Raw genomic sequence first — 14025 nt, forward strand, 5'->3', positions numbered from 1 at the left:
GGTGGTCCCGGTCCCGGTTCCCGGGAGTCCTGGCCGGGCTCTCGGGGGCTTCGGTTCCTGGGGTCCCGGTGGTCACAGCCCCGGTCCCGGGGTCCAGGTAGTCCCAGTCCGGTTTCCGGGGGTCCCGAGGGTCCCGGTCGGGCTCTCGGGGTGTTCCCAGCCCCATTCCCAGGGTCGCGGTGGTCCCGGTCCCGTTCCCGGGGATCCCGGCCGGGCTCTCAGGGTCCCGGTGGTCCCTGGCACATTCCCGGGGGTCCCGGCCGGGCTCTCAGGGTCCCGGTGGTCCTGGCACATTCCCGGGGGTCCCGGCCGGGCTCTCAGGGTCCCGGTGGTCCCTGGCACATTCCCGGGGGTCCCGGCCGGGCTCTCGGGATCCCTGTCCCGGCTCTCGGGGGGTCTCGGTGGTCCCAGCCCGGTGTCCCGGGGGTCGCGGTCGGGCTCTCGGGGGTTCCCCGCCCCGCTCCCGGGTCCCGGTCCCGTCCCGTCCCGGTAAACACTGCGCGGGTCGCCCCGGTTACGGCGTTCCCCGCCGGTGACGTCACCACGTCCGGCGTCCCGTGTTTACGTCGCGCGGCAACGGCAGTGGCCATGGAAACGGGGGCGGGGCCGCTCCGTATATGGGCGGGGAGAGGGCGGGGCCAGAACGGAGGGGGCGGGGCTTGAACCTCCGGGTTCCCGCGCGTTTCGCGGGGCGGGGAGGACATTTGGGGACACTTGGGGACATCGAGGGACACGAGGGCACACCGGGGGACATTTGGGGACACGAGGGGACACCGGGGGACATTTGGGGACACCGGGGGACATTTGGGAACACGGCAAATCGCAGACACACATCAGGGGCTCCCCCCTGTCCCCGCCCGTGTCCCCCCCGCTGTCCCCTCGCTGTCACCCCGGCTGTCACAAGAGTTTTTATTAAAGTGTGACCCCCCCCTCGCCACGGGGGAGGTGAGAAGGGACACGGAGTGGGGGGGGAGGGGTGTGGGGACCCCCCCAGGCCACGCCCCCCCCTCCCCTCGCTGTCACCTGAGGGGGGAGGGGACAGGTGGGGACAGGGGTGTCACTGCGGCTTCACTTTGGCACTTGGGAGCTTGGCCAGGACCCTGCGGGGACAAGGGGGGAGTCAGGGGGGGACACCGGGGACACCCCCGGGGACACCCCCGAGACCCCCCGGGAGGTGGGGGGGAGGGGACAGAGGGGACAGAGGGGACACGGGGACACTCACCTGGCTCGCAGGTGGCTCAGGTGGCTCCGCACCTGACTCAGGTATTGGTCGATCTGGGCCTGGGGACATCGGGGGGGACAGTTGGGGACATTGAGGAGGGGCTGGGGGACACACAGCCCCCCCCCCCCCCCCCCCCGGTGTCCCCGTACCTGGTGGCGCCGGTAGAGCACGGGGAAGGTGAATGCGCAGATGACACCTGGCGGGGGAGCGCCGCGGTGTCACCTGCGGTGTCACCTCTGGTGTCACCTGCTGTCCCCAGGCTGTCCCCACCACCCTCCTGTCTCTTATCCCCCCCTCCCCGGTGTCCCCAGGCTGTCCCCATGTCCCCCCCATGTCCCTGTGTCCCCTCAATGTCCCCATCCTGTGTCCCTGTCCCACATCCCCATCTCGTGTCCCCCTCAATGTCCCCGTGTCCCCCCAGTGTCCCCAGTGTCCCCAATGTCCCCTCAGTTTCCCCAATGTCCCCAATGTCCCCAGTGTCCCCCCAATGTCCCCAATGTCCCCAGTGTCCTCAGTGTCCCCAATGTCCCCCCAGTGTCCCCAGTGTCCCCCCAGTGTCCCCATGTCCCCTCAGTGTCCCCAGTGTCCCCAGTGTCCCCATGTCCCCCCAGTGTCCCCCCAGTGTCCCCCCAGTGTCCCCATGTCCCCTCAGTGTCCCCAGTGTCCCCCCAGTGTCCCCATGTCCCCTCAGTGTCCCCAGTGTCCCCAGTGTCCCCAATGTCCCCCCAGTGTCCCCAGTGTCCCCCCAGTGTCCCCATGTCCCCCCAGTGTCCCCAGTGTCCCCCCAGTGTCCCCAGTGTCCCCATGTCCCCTCGTACCCGCTGTCAGCAGGGTCAGCCCGTTGCACGCGGCCCCCACGTAGGTCAGCAGGTAGAACAGGAAGGCGAACTGCGGCCACCGCGGTGGCACCGCCACTGTCACTGTCACCGGCACCGGCACCGGCACGGCCACCGGCGCCTCGCCCCGTGCCACCCCCACCCCCTCTGTGCCCACCCTGTCCCCCACATGTCCCCAATCGCCTCCCCATGCGTCCCCAATGTCCCCAAGACCCCCCCATGCGTCCCCAATGTCCCCAAGACCCCCTCCATGTGTCCCCAATGCCCCCCACACCCCCTGTGTCCCCCATGTCCCCCCGTGTCCCCCGTGTCCCCCATGTCACCCGTGTCCCCTCCTGTCACCCATGTCCCCCGTGTCCTCCATGTCCCCCGTGTCCCCAGTGTCCCATGTCCCCCCGTGTCCCCATGTCACCCGTGTCCCCCGTGTCCCCCGTGTCCCCAGTGTCCCATGCCCCCCCGTGTCCCCGTGTCCTCCGTGTCCCCCATGTCCTCCATGTCCCCCGTGTCCCGCCAGTGTCACCTTGAGGGACTCGGGGACGCTGTGCACGAGGAACAGGCGGGTCAGGGTGCGCGTGGCTGTCACCGCGTGTCGCGCCAGGGACCGCGCCCAGCGCTGCTGCTGCTCCGGGCTGAGCCCGCCCGGCGCGGCCCTGGGGACATGGGGACAGTGACAGCGACAGGGGACAGTGACAGGGACAGGGGACAGGGACAGGGACAGGGGACAGTGACAGTGACAGGGACAGGGACAGGGGACAGGGACAGGGGACAGGGGAACAGTGATAGGGACAGCATCAGGGGACAGTGACAGGGACAGGGGAACAGTGACAGCGACAGGGACAGGGGGACAGGGACAGCACCAGGGAGACAGGGATGGGGACAGGAATGGGGACAGTGACAATGTTGGGGGACAGAGACAGAGTGAGGGGGCACAAGGGGACCACAGGGCCACCATGGGGATGGGGTCAGGGCCACCAGGGGGTGTCAGGGAGGGGACAGGGAGGGGACAGGGGTGTCCCCGCGCCACTCACCGCGCGGGGGGCTCCGAGGGGGGTGGGCTCAGCGCCCTCAGGGCCAGCTGTCGCAGGCGCAGGGGGACGGTGACGGCCAGCACGGCCAGCGCCGCGTAGGCGCCCACCGAGATGGCGCTGAACCGGGACAGGCACCCCAGTACCACCAGTGACACCAGTAAGGCCAGAGCCGAGCGCTCGGGCGCCCGCCAGTACAGCAGGTCCCACACTGGGGGGGGACAGGGGGACACCGGTGTCACAGCAGGGGGACGGGGACGGCGGTGTCCCCTCCCAGTCCCTCCCAGTGCCTCTCCAGAGACGCCCCAGTCCCTCCCAGTCCCTCCCAGTTCCTCCCAGTGCCTCTCCAGAGACGCCCCAGTCCCTCCCAGTGCCTCCCAGTCCCAACCCAGTGCTCCTCCAGTGGTTCCCAGTCTTTCTTAGTGCTCCCAGTGCCCCTCCAGTGGTTCCCAGTTTCTCCCAGTCTCTCCCAGCTCCCCCTCCGGAGCCCCCCACTGCTCCCAGTGCCCTTCCCGGTGCTCCCAGTGCCCCCCCCCGTGCTGCACCTGGCCCCTCCATGGCTCCCGCGGGTGCTGCCGGGTTTTTTGGGGGGGTCACCCCCTATTTTTAGCCGCCAATGGCGGCGGGGGCCGCGGGACCCTCCCCGAAATTGGACCCCGGGCACCCACCCGGCCCCGCCCCCGCACTCCGATTGGCCGCTCACCCTGTCCATCAACGCGCGCCGCGCTCGCTGATTGGTCCGGGGGCGGCGGGGGCGGGGCCGAGGCCTGTGGGGGCTCCGGGGGGAGCGGGCACGTGGCGCCCCCTGGCGGCGGGGCAGGGAGGGGCGCGGGGGCTGCTGGGAGAAAAATGGGGGGGGCAGAGGTGGGGGGGGGGACTCGGGACCCCCCCTCTGTACCCGAACCCCCCCTTGGGGACCCCCAAATTCCCTCAGGGACCCCCAAACCCCCCCAGAAACCCCCAAACCCCCCCAGAGACCCCCCAGGACCCCTCCTGGGGACCCCAAATCCCCCCGAAACCCCCCGAAACCCCCCCAAATCCCCTCCCCCATCCTCACCCACGCTCCTGGGGGGGGGCTCCTCAACCTCGGCCCCCCCCAGTTCGGGCAGGGCCCCCTCGGGGGGGGCCGGGGGCTCCCCGGGCCGTTTTTGGGGGGCCCTGGGGGCCGCTCGGGGGTCCGGCCCCCGGGGGGAGCTCAGGCGGGGGGCGCGGCCCCTCCGGGGGTCCCGGGGGCGGCCCCGGGGTCCCGGTTCGGGCAGGGGGGGGCCGCCCCCGCCCCCCCGGAAGGCGATGTAGGAGAAGGTGAGTTCGCGGGGGGGGGTCCCGGGGGGGTCCCCGGGGGGGTTTGGGGGCCGCCCTGGCCTCGTCTTCATCCTCCTCCTCCTCCTCGGGGGGCTCCGGCACCGGCAGCGCGGGGAACTCCGAGTCCTCGCTGCCACCTGGATTTGGGGGGGGATTTGGGGGTTCAGGGGGGATTTGGGGGTTCGGGGGGGGGTTCGGGGGGGGTTCGGGGGGGGTTCGGGGGTCCCCGCTCACCATCGGTGGAGTCCGGCGTGGTGGAGGCCGTGGACGGAGCCTCTTCTGGGGGGGGAACCCCCAAACTTGGTCCGCACTTCCCGGGACCCCCGGAGCGCCCCGAGTGCCGGTCCCGGTCAGTTCCGGACCCCCCGTCCCGGTTCGTTCATCCCCGGGACCTCCCGGTGCCCCCATCTCCCGTGTCCCATCGCCGGTGTTCCCGGTACCTCCAAGTCCCGGTTCCCGTACCCCCGGTACCGGAACCTTTGTCCCCGGTACCATCCCCTGCCGTGCCCGGTTCCGGCAGTCCCGGTGCCCCTCGGTCCCTCCCGGTGTCCGGTCCCTCCATCCCCGGTAACTCCCGGTCCCTTCACCCCCGTTCCCTCATCCCGGCCACTCCCAGTCCTCCCGTGCCGGGCTCCTCCCGGTTCCTCCCGGTTCCTCCCGGTTCCCGCAGCCCCGGTGCTGCCCCCCATCCCCGGCCGCTCCCGATCCGTCCATCCCCGTCCCCTCCCGGTACCGGTACCGGATCCATCCCCGGTTCCCGTTGTCCCCATCCCCGGCCACTCCCAGTCCTCCCGAGCGCGGCTCCTCCCGGTTCCCGCAGCCCCGGTTCGCCCCGGTTCCCCCCGGTGCTCCCATCCCCGTCTGTCCCTGTCCCCTCCCGGTGCCGATTCCCGGTGCCGATTCCCGGTTCTCCATCCCCGGTACCTCCCGCATCCCGCAGCCCCTCCCGCTCCCTACATTCCCAGCCCCTCCCCGCGCCCCGTTCCCGGTTCCCGGTGCCCGGTTCCCCATCCCCGGTGCCCCTCCCGGTGCCGCCGCCGCCGCCCCTTCCCCGCTCCCCGCCGGTCGGTGCCGGTTCCCGGTGCCGGTTCCCGGTGCCGGTTCCCGGTCCGTACTGCAGTGGGCGAAGCCCAGGACCTGCCCCATGGCGGCGGCCCCCGCATGGGGCTCCCGGTCGCGCTCGGCCCCGCCGCCCCCGGGCCGGCCCCGCCGCGCATCACGGCAGCGCCATGGCGGGGCCCGGGGCCACGGACAAAGGGCGGCGGCGGCGGCGGCGGCGGCGGAGAGGGGCGGGGCGGGGGGCGGGACCGCACCGGAGAGCCGGGAATGGGGAACCGGCACCGGGAATGGAGAACCAGGAATGGGCACCGGGAATGGGGAACCGGCACCGCGGACAGGGCACTGGGAACCCAGAACCGGGAACCGACTCCAGGAACCGGCACCGGAGAGCCAGGAACCGGGAATCGGTCACTGGGAACCGACCCCGGGGAGCCGAGAACCGGCATCGGGAACTGGGAACCGGGAACTGGGAACTGGGAACCCGGCACCACGAACCCAGAACGGATTCCCGGAATCGGCACCGGGAACCGAGCACCGGCCCCAGGGCTCCCCGGTTCCCCTCGGAGTCACCGGCACCTCCCAGTGCCCTCCCCGTGTCCCCCAGTACCTCCCAGTGCCCCCCCCCAGCACCTCCCAGTGCCCAGAACCGGAGAGTTCGGGCCGACACCGGATGGAACGGGCGGAGAGACACCGGGGGGACACGGAGGGGACACCGGGGGGGTCCGTTGGGTGGCACTGGGGGACACTGGGGGGACACTGGACGTTACTGGTCCCCGATGGGCCCCACGCGCCGCCGCCGCCGCCCTGAGCAGCCCCGGGGCGATCTCCCGTTCGCCGCCGTTACCGGGAGGGCGGAGCGATGCCCATGGGGGGCGGGGCCTCTCGCCGGGACCGGCGGGTCCGGCCCCCGCCGCCACCGGAAGGGCCCGGACCGGCCACCGCCGCCAGCATGAGGTGAGCGGGGATCGCTACTGGGAGGACTGGGAGCGACTGGGAGCGACTGGGAGCGCCGCGCACCGGCGCTGGGGGGAGCGGGGGAAGCGTTAACGGGCGCGGGGGGCACCGGGGATCGGTACTGGGGGTGCTGGGAGCGGGAACTGGGCGCGCTGGGAGCACCGGGGATCGGTACTGGGCGAACTGGGAGCACTGGGAGCAGCGGACAGCGGCGCTGGGGGCACTGGGAGAGCCGGTAACGGGCACTGGGCGGCCCCGCGATCGGTACCGGGAGCACTGGGGGCACTGGGGGCACCGGTAACGGGCGCTGGGGGCACTGGGACAGCCGGTAACGGGCACTGGGAGAACTGGGACCGGGGGTTGAGGGCGCTGGGCAGCACCGGGAGACCCGGGATCCGGAACTGGGAGCACTGGGAGCACCGGGAAGCGGTACTGGGAGCGCTGGGAGAACCGGGAAGTGGCACTGGGAACTCGGGGAAATCCGGGAACTGGGACTGGAAGCGCTGGGAACTGGGACTGGGGGCACTGGGAGCACCGGGAACTGGGACTGGGAGCACCGGGAACTGGGACTGGGGGCACTGGGAGCGCTGGGAACTGGGACTGGGGGCACTGGGAGCGGGCAGGGATCGGTGCTGGAAGTACTGGGAGCACCGGAAAGCGGCACTGGGAGCGCTGGGAAAACCGGGAAGTGGAGCTGGGGGCACTGGGAGCTCTGGGAGAGCCGGGAGGGGGCACGGAAAGGGACCGGAAGAACTGGGAGCACTGGGAGCACTGGGAGCACTGGGAGCACTGGGAACGGGCACTGGGGGCACTGGGAGCACTGGGAACGGGCACTGGGGGCACTGGGAGCAATGGGAACGGGCACTGGGAGCACTGGGGAGCACTGGGAGCAATGGGAACGGGCACTGGGAGCGCTGGGAACGGGCACTGGGAGCACTGGGAGCACTGGAAACGGGCACTGGGAGCACTGGGGAGCACTGGGAGTGGGGGAGGGGCACCTCAGGGAGAAGAGGAAGGAAAAGGGGGGGGATGGGGAGAGGTTTTGGGGCGCAGGGGGGGAGGGGCAGCACCCTGGGGTGCCCCAGGGTTCGGGGGGGGGATCCCTAAATAAGGGGGGGTCCCAGATTCCCACCCCAGGGGGTCCCTAAGCACCCAGAGGTCCCAAATTGGGGGGGGGGGGGGGTCCCACACTGGGGGTCCCGATACAAGGGGGGAGTCCCCAAGCCCCGGGAGGGGGGGGGTCCATCCCTTTTTTTGGGGGGTCCATCCCCTTTTGGGGGGCCCAGCTGCCATTTAGGGGTTCCCATCCCCATTTTTGGGTTCCCATCCCCATTTTTGGGTTCCCATCCCCATTTTTTGAGGTTCCCCTCCCCGTTTTTGGGGTTCCCATTCCCATTTGGGTTTCCCCTCCCCGTTTTTGGGTTCCCCCGCCCGGTGTTTTGCGTTTCCCCTCCCCGTTTGGGGTTTCCCCTCCCATTTTGGGGGTTCCCATCCCCATTTTAGGAGTTCCATCCCCATTTTCGGGTTTCCCATTCCCATTTTTTGGGTTTCCCGTCCCCGTTTTTGGGTTTCCCATCCCCGTTTTTGAGGGTTCCTATCAATTTTAGGAGTTCCTATTTCTATTTTTTGGGTTTCCATCCCCATTTTAGGAGTTCCATTCCCATTTTTTGAGGTTCCCCTCCCCATTTCGCGTTTCCCCTGCCCGTTTTTGGGTTCCCCCGCCCTGTGTCTGTTTTGGGGTGACCCCGCCCGGTGTTTTCGGGGTTCCCCCGTTTTTGGGTGGCTGTTTCGGGGTTCCCCCGTTTTTGGGTGTCTGTTTTGGGGTGACCCCGCCCGGTGTTTTCGGGGTTCCCCCGTTTTTGGGTGTCTGTTTTGGGGTTCCCCCGTTTTTGGGTGGCTGTTTCGGGGTTCCCCCGTTTTTGGGTGTCTGTTTTGGGGTTCCCCCGTTTTTGGGTGTCTGTTTTGGGGTGACCCCGTTTTTGGGTGTCTGTTTCGGGGTTCCCCCGTTTTTGGGTGTCTGTTTCGGGGTGACCCCGCCGTGCCCCCCCAGCTCGGAGCGCGCTCTCTGCTCCGCCCGGGTCTCGGTTCTGCTCTACGACGAGGCGCAGAAGCTCTGGGTGCCGGCGGGGGGGCCCCCCCCGGGCCCCAGCTGTGTCCAGCTGTTCCACCAGCCCGGCACCCTCGGCTTCCGCCTGGTGGGGCGGCGGCTGCAGCCCGAGGGGCAGGTACGGGGGGCGCACCTGGGGGGCGCACCTGGGGGCAGGGGGGCGGCTCGTTTGGGGTGAGTTTTATGTGGTTTTGTGGTTTTTTGGGGGGGGGATTCTGTGGTTTTTTGTGGTTTTGGGGGGTTTTATGTGGTTTTGGGGGTTTTGGGGGTTTTATTTGGTTTTGTGGTTTTTTTGGGGGAGGGTTCTGTTGTTTTTTTGTGCTTTTGGGGGGGTTTTGTGGGGTTTTTTGGGGGGTGTTCTGGGGTTTTCTGTGTTTTGGGGGGGTTTATGTGGTTTTGTGTTTTTTGGGTGGGGGTTCTGCGGTTTTTTGTGCTTTTGGGGTTATTTTGGGGGGGTTCTGTGGTTTTTTGTGCTTTTGGGGGGTTTTATTTGGTTTTGGGGTTATTTTTGGGGGGGTTCTGTGGTTTTTTTATGGTTTTGGGGGGTTTTATGTGGTTTTGGGTTTTTTTGGGGGGGGGTTTCTATGGTTCTCGAACTCTGGAGGAACACCTGTGATTTTTGGGGAGGGGGGTGGGGCTCTGTGACACACCCACAGGTGTGTGTGGGGGGGGAGGTCACCCCTTATTTTGGGGGGGGCAAGAGCTCCATGAGACCCCCACGGTTCCGGAGCGGCCTCTCCGATCTCGGGGGTCTCTCCCAAGCTCGGGGGTCCCTCTCCGATTTTGGGGGTCTCTCCCCGATCTCGGGGGGTCTCTCCCGATCTCGGGGGTCCCTCCCCACTCTCCCCCTCCCCAGGTGGTCCTGAACTGTCCCCTGGCGCGGGGGCTGCGTTACAGCCAGGCCACCCCCCAGTTCCACCAGTGGCGCGAGGGTCGCCGGGTCTGGGGGCTCAGCTTCGCCGCCCCCCCCGAGGCCGCGCAGTTCGGCTCGGCCGTGCAGGGGGCGCTGCAGGCGCTGGAGCAGGGTGGGTTTTGGGGAGGGGTTGGGGGGTCTGGGGGGGTCCTGTGTGCCCCTAAAATTCACCTGTGTGTGCCCCAAAGTCACCTCTGTGTGTTTCCCCCCCTCCCCAAACTCACCTGTGTGCGCCCCCCCCCCCAAACTCACCTGTGTGTGCCTCCCCCTCCCCAAAATTCACCTTTCTGTGCCTCCCCCTCCCCAAACTCACCTGTGTGTGCCCCCTCCCAGGGACCCCCCCGGCCTGGCCCGACCCCGATGGTTCCGGCCCGGACCAGCCCGAGCAGCAGGACAGGTGAGGGGACCCCCAAATTTTGGTTTTTTTTTTTGGGGGGGGGGGTAAGGGGCTCTTGGATTCCCTCTGGGGGGGGTTTTTGGGGGTGCTGACCCTCTGTCCCCCCCCCCAGGCCGGTAATGGATGAGTCCGAGCGCCGTGGGACAGCTGCAGGTGAAGGGGGGGAGGGGCTTCAACCCTGACCCCCCCCCCTCCCCAATAAAAGGGGCGACCCCTCCCCCCTCGCTGACCTCCTCTCCCAAATTTTCCCCCTCCCCCCCCCAGGACCCCCGGCTGCGCCCCCCGGAGCCCCTCCCCCCCCTCCCCCGGGGCCTCCCCCCCCCTCCGGGCCCCCCCCCGCCCCCCGGGCCCCCTCCCCCACAGGCCCCGGGGGTCCCCCCGGCCCCGCCGTTGCCGGAGGGGGGGGGTCCGGGCGGGGGTCCCGGGGGGGTCTCCGGCTTCGCCGCCGCCATCGCGGGGGCCAAACTCAGGAAAGTCGGGAAGGTGAGTGCTGGGAGGGGGGGGTGTTTTAATTAATTAATTAATTAATTAACAAGGACGAGGGGTTAATGAATGGCGGGGGGTTTTCTCTCCTCAGGATGAGACCCCGAGCGGGGGTCCCACCCCCCCAAAAACCGACGGGGCCCCCCCCCCACCCCGGGCCGGCGGGGGGGGGGCTGATGGAGGAGATGAGCGCCATGCTGGCCCGCAGGTGAGGAGGGGGCGGCGCCTCAATTTGGGGAGGGGTCCCTCAATTCCCACCTGATCGCTCTCCCCCCCCCCCAGGAGAAAAGCCACGGAGGCGCCAAAGAAGGAAGATGACGTCACCAACGTCAGTATTACCCAAAAAAAAAAAAAAAACCAACAAAAAAAAACCAACCCAAACAATTTTGGGGAGGGGGTCTCTGTCTTCCCCACCCCCCCCAACTCGTCCCAGCCCCCTCCCCAAATTTCGCCCCCCCCTCCCCCCCCCATTTTTGTGTCCCCGCAGGAGGAGGCGGAGCCGGGCGCGAGGACGGCGGGGCCGGCGCCGCCGGGTGAGCGCGCGGACCACAACCCCCAGCATGCACCGCGGTGGGGGCGCGCGGCCGGGCACGGTGCGAGCGCGCGGGGCACGCTGGGAGCTGTAGTTCTAACAACAACAAAAAGCAGCTTTGGGGGGGGGAAGCGGGGAGGGTTTGCGGGGGCTTTTTTTGGGGAGCGGGGGGGGATTGGGGGTGCAGCCCCCCCCTCAACCCCTGCCCTGACCCCACAGAGCCCGTACGGAGACCCTGGGAAAAATCCAGCTCCACCTTGCCCAGGTGGGTTTGGGGGGGGGGGGCGGAGACGCTTGGGACGGGAGGGGTGGGGGGGGCTGTGGGGGTCCCCAATTCATTCTTGTTCCCCCCCCCCAGGATGAAATCGGCCGTTCCAGCCGCCCCCAGCGAGTCCCACAGTGAGCTGGACCTGGAGCGGTTCAAACTGGTACCGGTTTGGGGGGGTTTGGGGGTGTGCCCCCTCCTCACCTGTGCCACTCCCTCACCTGTGCCCCTCCCTCACCTGTGCCCCCCCTCCCCCAGGAGCTGCTGGAGGAGATGCGGAGGGAGCTGCAGAAGATGAAGGAGGAGATCATCGAAGGTTGGGGAGGGGGCTCTGGGGAAATGGGGGGAAGGGTCACCTGGGGGGGAGGGGGGGGGGGCGGTGTGACAATCGCCCCTCCCCCCAACCCTTTTTTCTGTCCCCTCCCCCACAGCGTTTGTGACGGAGCTGCGGAAGCGAAACGGGCCCTGACCCCCCCCCCCCAATCCCCCTCCCCCCACCTCCACCACGCCACGAGCCCGGATTTTGGGGGGGTGGGGGAGGGGAGGGCTGTGTGTCCCCCTCCCCCCCCGAACCCCCACCCCCCCCTCACCATTTCACCCCCTCACCGCCCCGGGGGGGGCTCCGGGCCGCACCCCCCAGGCCGTGCCTTACCGGGGGGGGAGGGGCCCGAGCCCCCCCACCCACACTGTGCCCCTCCCCCCCCCCCCTCACCGCCAATCGGGGACCCCGTTTTTACACGTGGGGGGAGGGGAAAAGGGGAAACCCCGCCCCCCTTTCCCCTCCCCTCCCCAGGGGTCTTTTTTAAGCCACTTTTGGGTTTTTTCACTTTTTCTTTTTTGTTTTTTTTTTCCGGTTATTTTGGGGGGTTTCCCCCGCCCAGCACCAATAAAAAATTTTCTACGCGACCCTCGTGGTTTGGGGGGGCGGGGTCCGAAGGGGCGGGGCTTTAATGACCACGCCCTCTGTAGAGGAAGCCCCGCCCACTGCCCAAATCCCTCTGCACCTCTCCACCAATCAGCGCTGTCCTGCTCGTCTGCCACGCCCACCCTCCCCTTTAGCCCCGCCCCTTAAAGGCACCGCGGGCAGAACACGGAAGCGCTTTAATGCGTGGGGGTGTGGCCTGTCGCGACAGGGGCGTGTCCAGAGCCCGAGGGGGCGGGGTCAGCGCCATTCACAGCTTGGGTGGGGGCGTGTCCTGAGGTTCTCTGGGCGTGTCCAGCCCCGCCCTGGGCGTGTCCAGCTCCACCCTGGGCGTGTCCAGCCCCGCCCTGGGCGTGTCCAGCCCCGCCCTGGGCGTGTCCAGCTCCACCCTGGGCGTGTCCAGCCCCGCCCTGGGCGTGTCCAGCTCCACCCTGGGCGTGTCCCTGGCCCCGCAGCTCCTCCAGCTCCCTCTGGAGCCGCTCGAGGCCGTCCCGGAGGTCGCTCAGGGTCTGCTCCAGGTGCTCCTCGCGGCGCCGGCTCTGCCCCGCCTGCCTCAGGTACTCCAGGTAGAGGCAGAGCCCCCCGACCCCGAAGACCAGCGCCTCCCCCAGCAGCTCCGCCCCCAGCTCGGCCGCCGCCTCCTCGTTCAGGGGCTTCACGGCCGCCCCCCGGAATCCCAGCAGGCGCATCTTGGTTCGCATCTCCACCCAGTGGTAAACTGGGAGGGGTTGGGGATGCGTCAGGGGGGACGGGAAATGGGGGGGTGGTCCCCAAAATCCCGCTGGGAGAGCGCGCCCGGGTTCGGCCCAAATGAAAGAAATTATTCCCCACCCACGCAGGGCCAATCCGCCCCTCAAATCAACCCCGGATCATCCCCAAAATCCTGACAGGGATCCAGCCCAAATCCCCCCCAAATCCAACCCCAAATCCCCCCCAAACCAACCCCAAATCCCCCCCAAATCCAGCCACAAACCCCCCCAAACCAACCCCCAAATCCCCCCCAAATCCCCCCCAGACCCCCCAAACCACCCCCCCCAGAACAGCGTCCCCGCGTGTCCCCAATGTCCTTGTCACCCCCCCCCCAGGACACCCCAGACCCCTCCCACTCACGCCAAGGGCCCGGAACGAGGAGGAGGGGCTGGGGCAGGGTCCCCCCAATGTCCCCAGGTGTCCCTCCCGTGTCCCCCAGGTGTCCCTCCCATGTCCCCTTGTGTCCCTCCCATGTCCCCAGGTGTGCCCCAGGTGTCCCCTCAATGTCCCCAGGTGTCCCCCAGGTGTCCCTCCCATGTCCCCAGGTGTGCCCCAGGTGTCACCCCCATGTCCCCAGGTGTCCCCACGCCCCCGTGACCCCTCCCTGAGCCCTGTCCCCGGTCCCGGCCGTGCCCGGCGTGTCCGGGCCGGTGTCCCCGGTGTCCCCGGGGGTGTCACTCACGCTGGGCGGGGGGCAGGCAGATGTAGGTGCGGAAGAACGGGGACGCGCGCGCCCCCGCCTTGATGCGCGCGGCCAGGGGCCGGCTGAGCTGGCGCGCGCCCAGCGTCAGCAGCTTGGCCAGCGGGAACGCGCCCGCCACCATGCTTGGGGGGGGGCGCGGGGGGGGGGGCGCGCGGCGCGCAGTGATGACGTCATGCGCGCGCGCGCGCGCGGAGGGGACGGGCCGGGGGGGGGGGGGGGAGCGCCCCAAGGGTGGGCGGGTGGCGCCCCCTGGCGGACGCGCGCGGCCCTGGCGTGGGACACGCCCACAGGGGTGGGGACACCTGTGGGACATTGGGGGGACACCTGTGGGGGACACTGGGACACAATGGGGGACAATGGGGAATAATGGGACACCCATGAGGATGCTGGGACACACCTGAGTAACACCCTGGTGACACCGGGACCCCCCAGGTGACACTGGGACCCTCCTGGTGACACTGAGACCCCCCCAGGTGACACTGGGACGCTCCTGGTGACACTGACACCCCCCTTGGTGACACTGGAACCCCCCAGGTGACACTGAGACCCTCCTGG

At 69.1% G+C, this 14025-nt stretch overlaps 4 protein-coding genes across 4 annotated transcripts; 1 reads left to right on the top strand and 3 right to left on the bottom strand.

Annotated features, from left to right (window-relative positions):
* Positions 1–895: 895 nt before the first annotated feature.
* Positions 896–4134, bottom strand: LOC148220560 (reticulon-1-A-like). The gene is made up of 8 exons (XM_088155159.1): positions 4113–4134; positions 3787–3921; positions 3087–3294; positions 2579–2708; positions 2041–2110; positions 1372–1418; positions 1223–1281; positions 896–1100 (listed from the first exon to the last, which is right to left on the bottom strand). Exons 1-8 carry the CDS (start codon positions 4132–4134, stop codon positions 1058–1060), a joined length of 714 nt encoding a protein of 237 aa, XP_088011285.1. The 3' UTR covers positions 896–1057.
* A 25-nt stretch (positions 4135–4159) lies between these two features.
* LOC148220561 (uncharacterized) lies at positions 4160–5654 on the bottom strand. Its single transcript, XM_088155174.1, has 3 exons — positions 5501–5654; positions 4620–4664; positions 4160–4522 (listed from the first exon to the last, which is right to left on the bottom strand). The coding sequence occupies exons 1-3, from the start codon at positions 5529–5531 to the stop codon at positions 4164–4166; spliced, it is 435 nt and encodes a 144-aa protein (XP_088011300.1). The 5' UTR covers positions 5532–5654; the 3' UTR covers positions 4160–4163.
* Positions 5655–5693: 39 nt separating this feature from the next.
* On the top strand, positions 5694–12001 carry VASP (vasodilator stimulated phosphoprotein). The gene is given in 15 exon segments (XM_088155176.1): positions 5694–6398; positions 8449–8623; positions 9362–9530; positions 9752–9815; positions 9928–9968; positions 10080–10129; positions 10131–10298; positions 10393–10461; positions 10463–10506; positions 10581–10626; positions 10786–10831; positions 11050–11095; positions 11189–11258; positions 11354–11411; positions 11527–12001. Coding segments are annotated over 15 exon segments (1179 nt in total). The 5' UTR covers positions 5694–6303; the 3' UTR covers positions 11565–12001.
* Positions 12002–12178: 177 nt separating this feature from the next.
* On the bottom strand, positions 12179–13600 carry OPA3 (outer mitochondrial membrane lipid metabolism regulator OPA3). Its single transcript, XM_088155178.1, has 2 exons — positions 13450–13600; positions 12179–12735 (listed from the first exon to the last, which is right to left on the bottom strand). Exons 1-2 carry the CDS (start codon positions 13589–13591, stop codon positions 12197–12199), a joined length of 681 nt encoding a protein of 226 aa, XP_088011304.1. The 5' UTR covers positions 13592–13600; the 3' UTR covers positions 12179–12196.
* Positions 13601–14025: the final 425 nt, after the last annotated feature.

This window comes from Sturnus vulgaris, chromosome 35, assembly GCF_052056855.1.
Source record: "Sturnus vulgaris isolate bStuVul1 chromosome 35, bStuVul1.hap1, whole genome shotgun sequence".
NCBI lineage: Eukaryota > Metazoa > Chordata > Aves > Passeriformes > Sturnidae > Sturnus > Sturnus vulgaris.

What these genes read in the sequence shown, in the direction of transcription:
- LOC148220560 (XM_088155159.1), bottom strand. Translation starts at nt 4,134, where the DNA reads ATGGGGGAGGGGATTTGGGGGG. An exon ending in GCTGACCCTGCTGACAGCGG is followed by an intron (nt 1,419 to 2,040) that starts GTACGAGGGGAC and finishes CTCCCCCGCCAG; the next exon opens with GTGTCATCTGCGCATTCACC. An exon ending in CTGAGCCACCTGCGAGCCAG is followed by an intron (nt 1,101 to 1,222) that starts GTGAGTGTCCCC and finishes TTGTCCCCGCAG; the next exon opens with GGTCCTGGCCAAGCTCCCAA.
- LOC148220561 (XM_088155174.1), bottom strand. Translation starts at nt 5,531, where the DNA reads ATGGGGCAGGTCCTGGGCTTCGCCCACTGCA. An exon ending in CCTGGGCTTCGCCCACTGCA is followed by an intron (nt 4,665 to 5,500) that starts GTACGGACCGGG and finishes TTCCCCCCCCAG; the next exon opens with AAGAGGCTCCGTCCACGGCC. An exon ending in CACGCCGGACTCCACCGATG is followed by an intron (nt 4,523 to 4,619) that starts GTGAGCGGGGAC and finishes CCCCAAATCCAG; the next exon opens with GTGGCAGCGAGGACTCGGAG.
- OPA3 (XM_088155178.1), bottom strand. Translation starts at nt 13,591, where the DNA reads ATGGTGGCGGGCGCGTTCCCGCTGGCCAAGCTGCTGACGCTGGGCGCG. An exon ending in CTGCCTGCCCCCCGCCCAGC is followed by an intron (nt 12,736 to 13,449) that starts GTGAGTGACACC and finishes AACCCCTCCCAG; the next exon opens with TTTACCACTGGGTGGAGATG.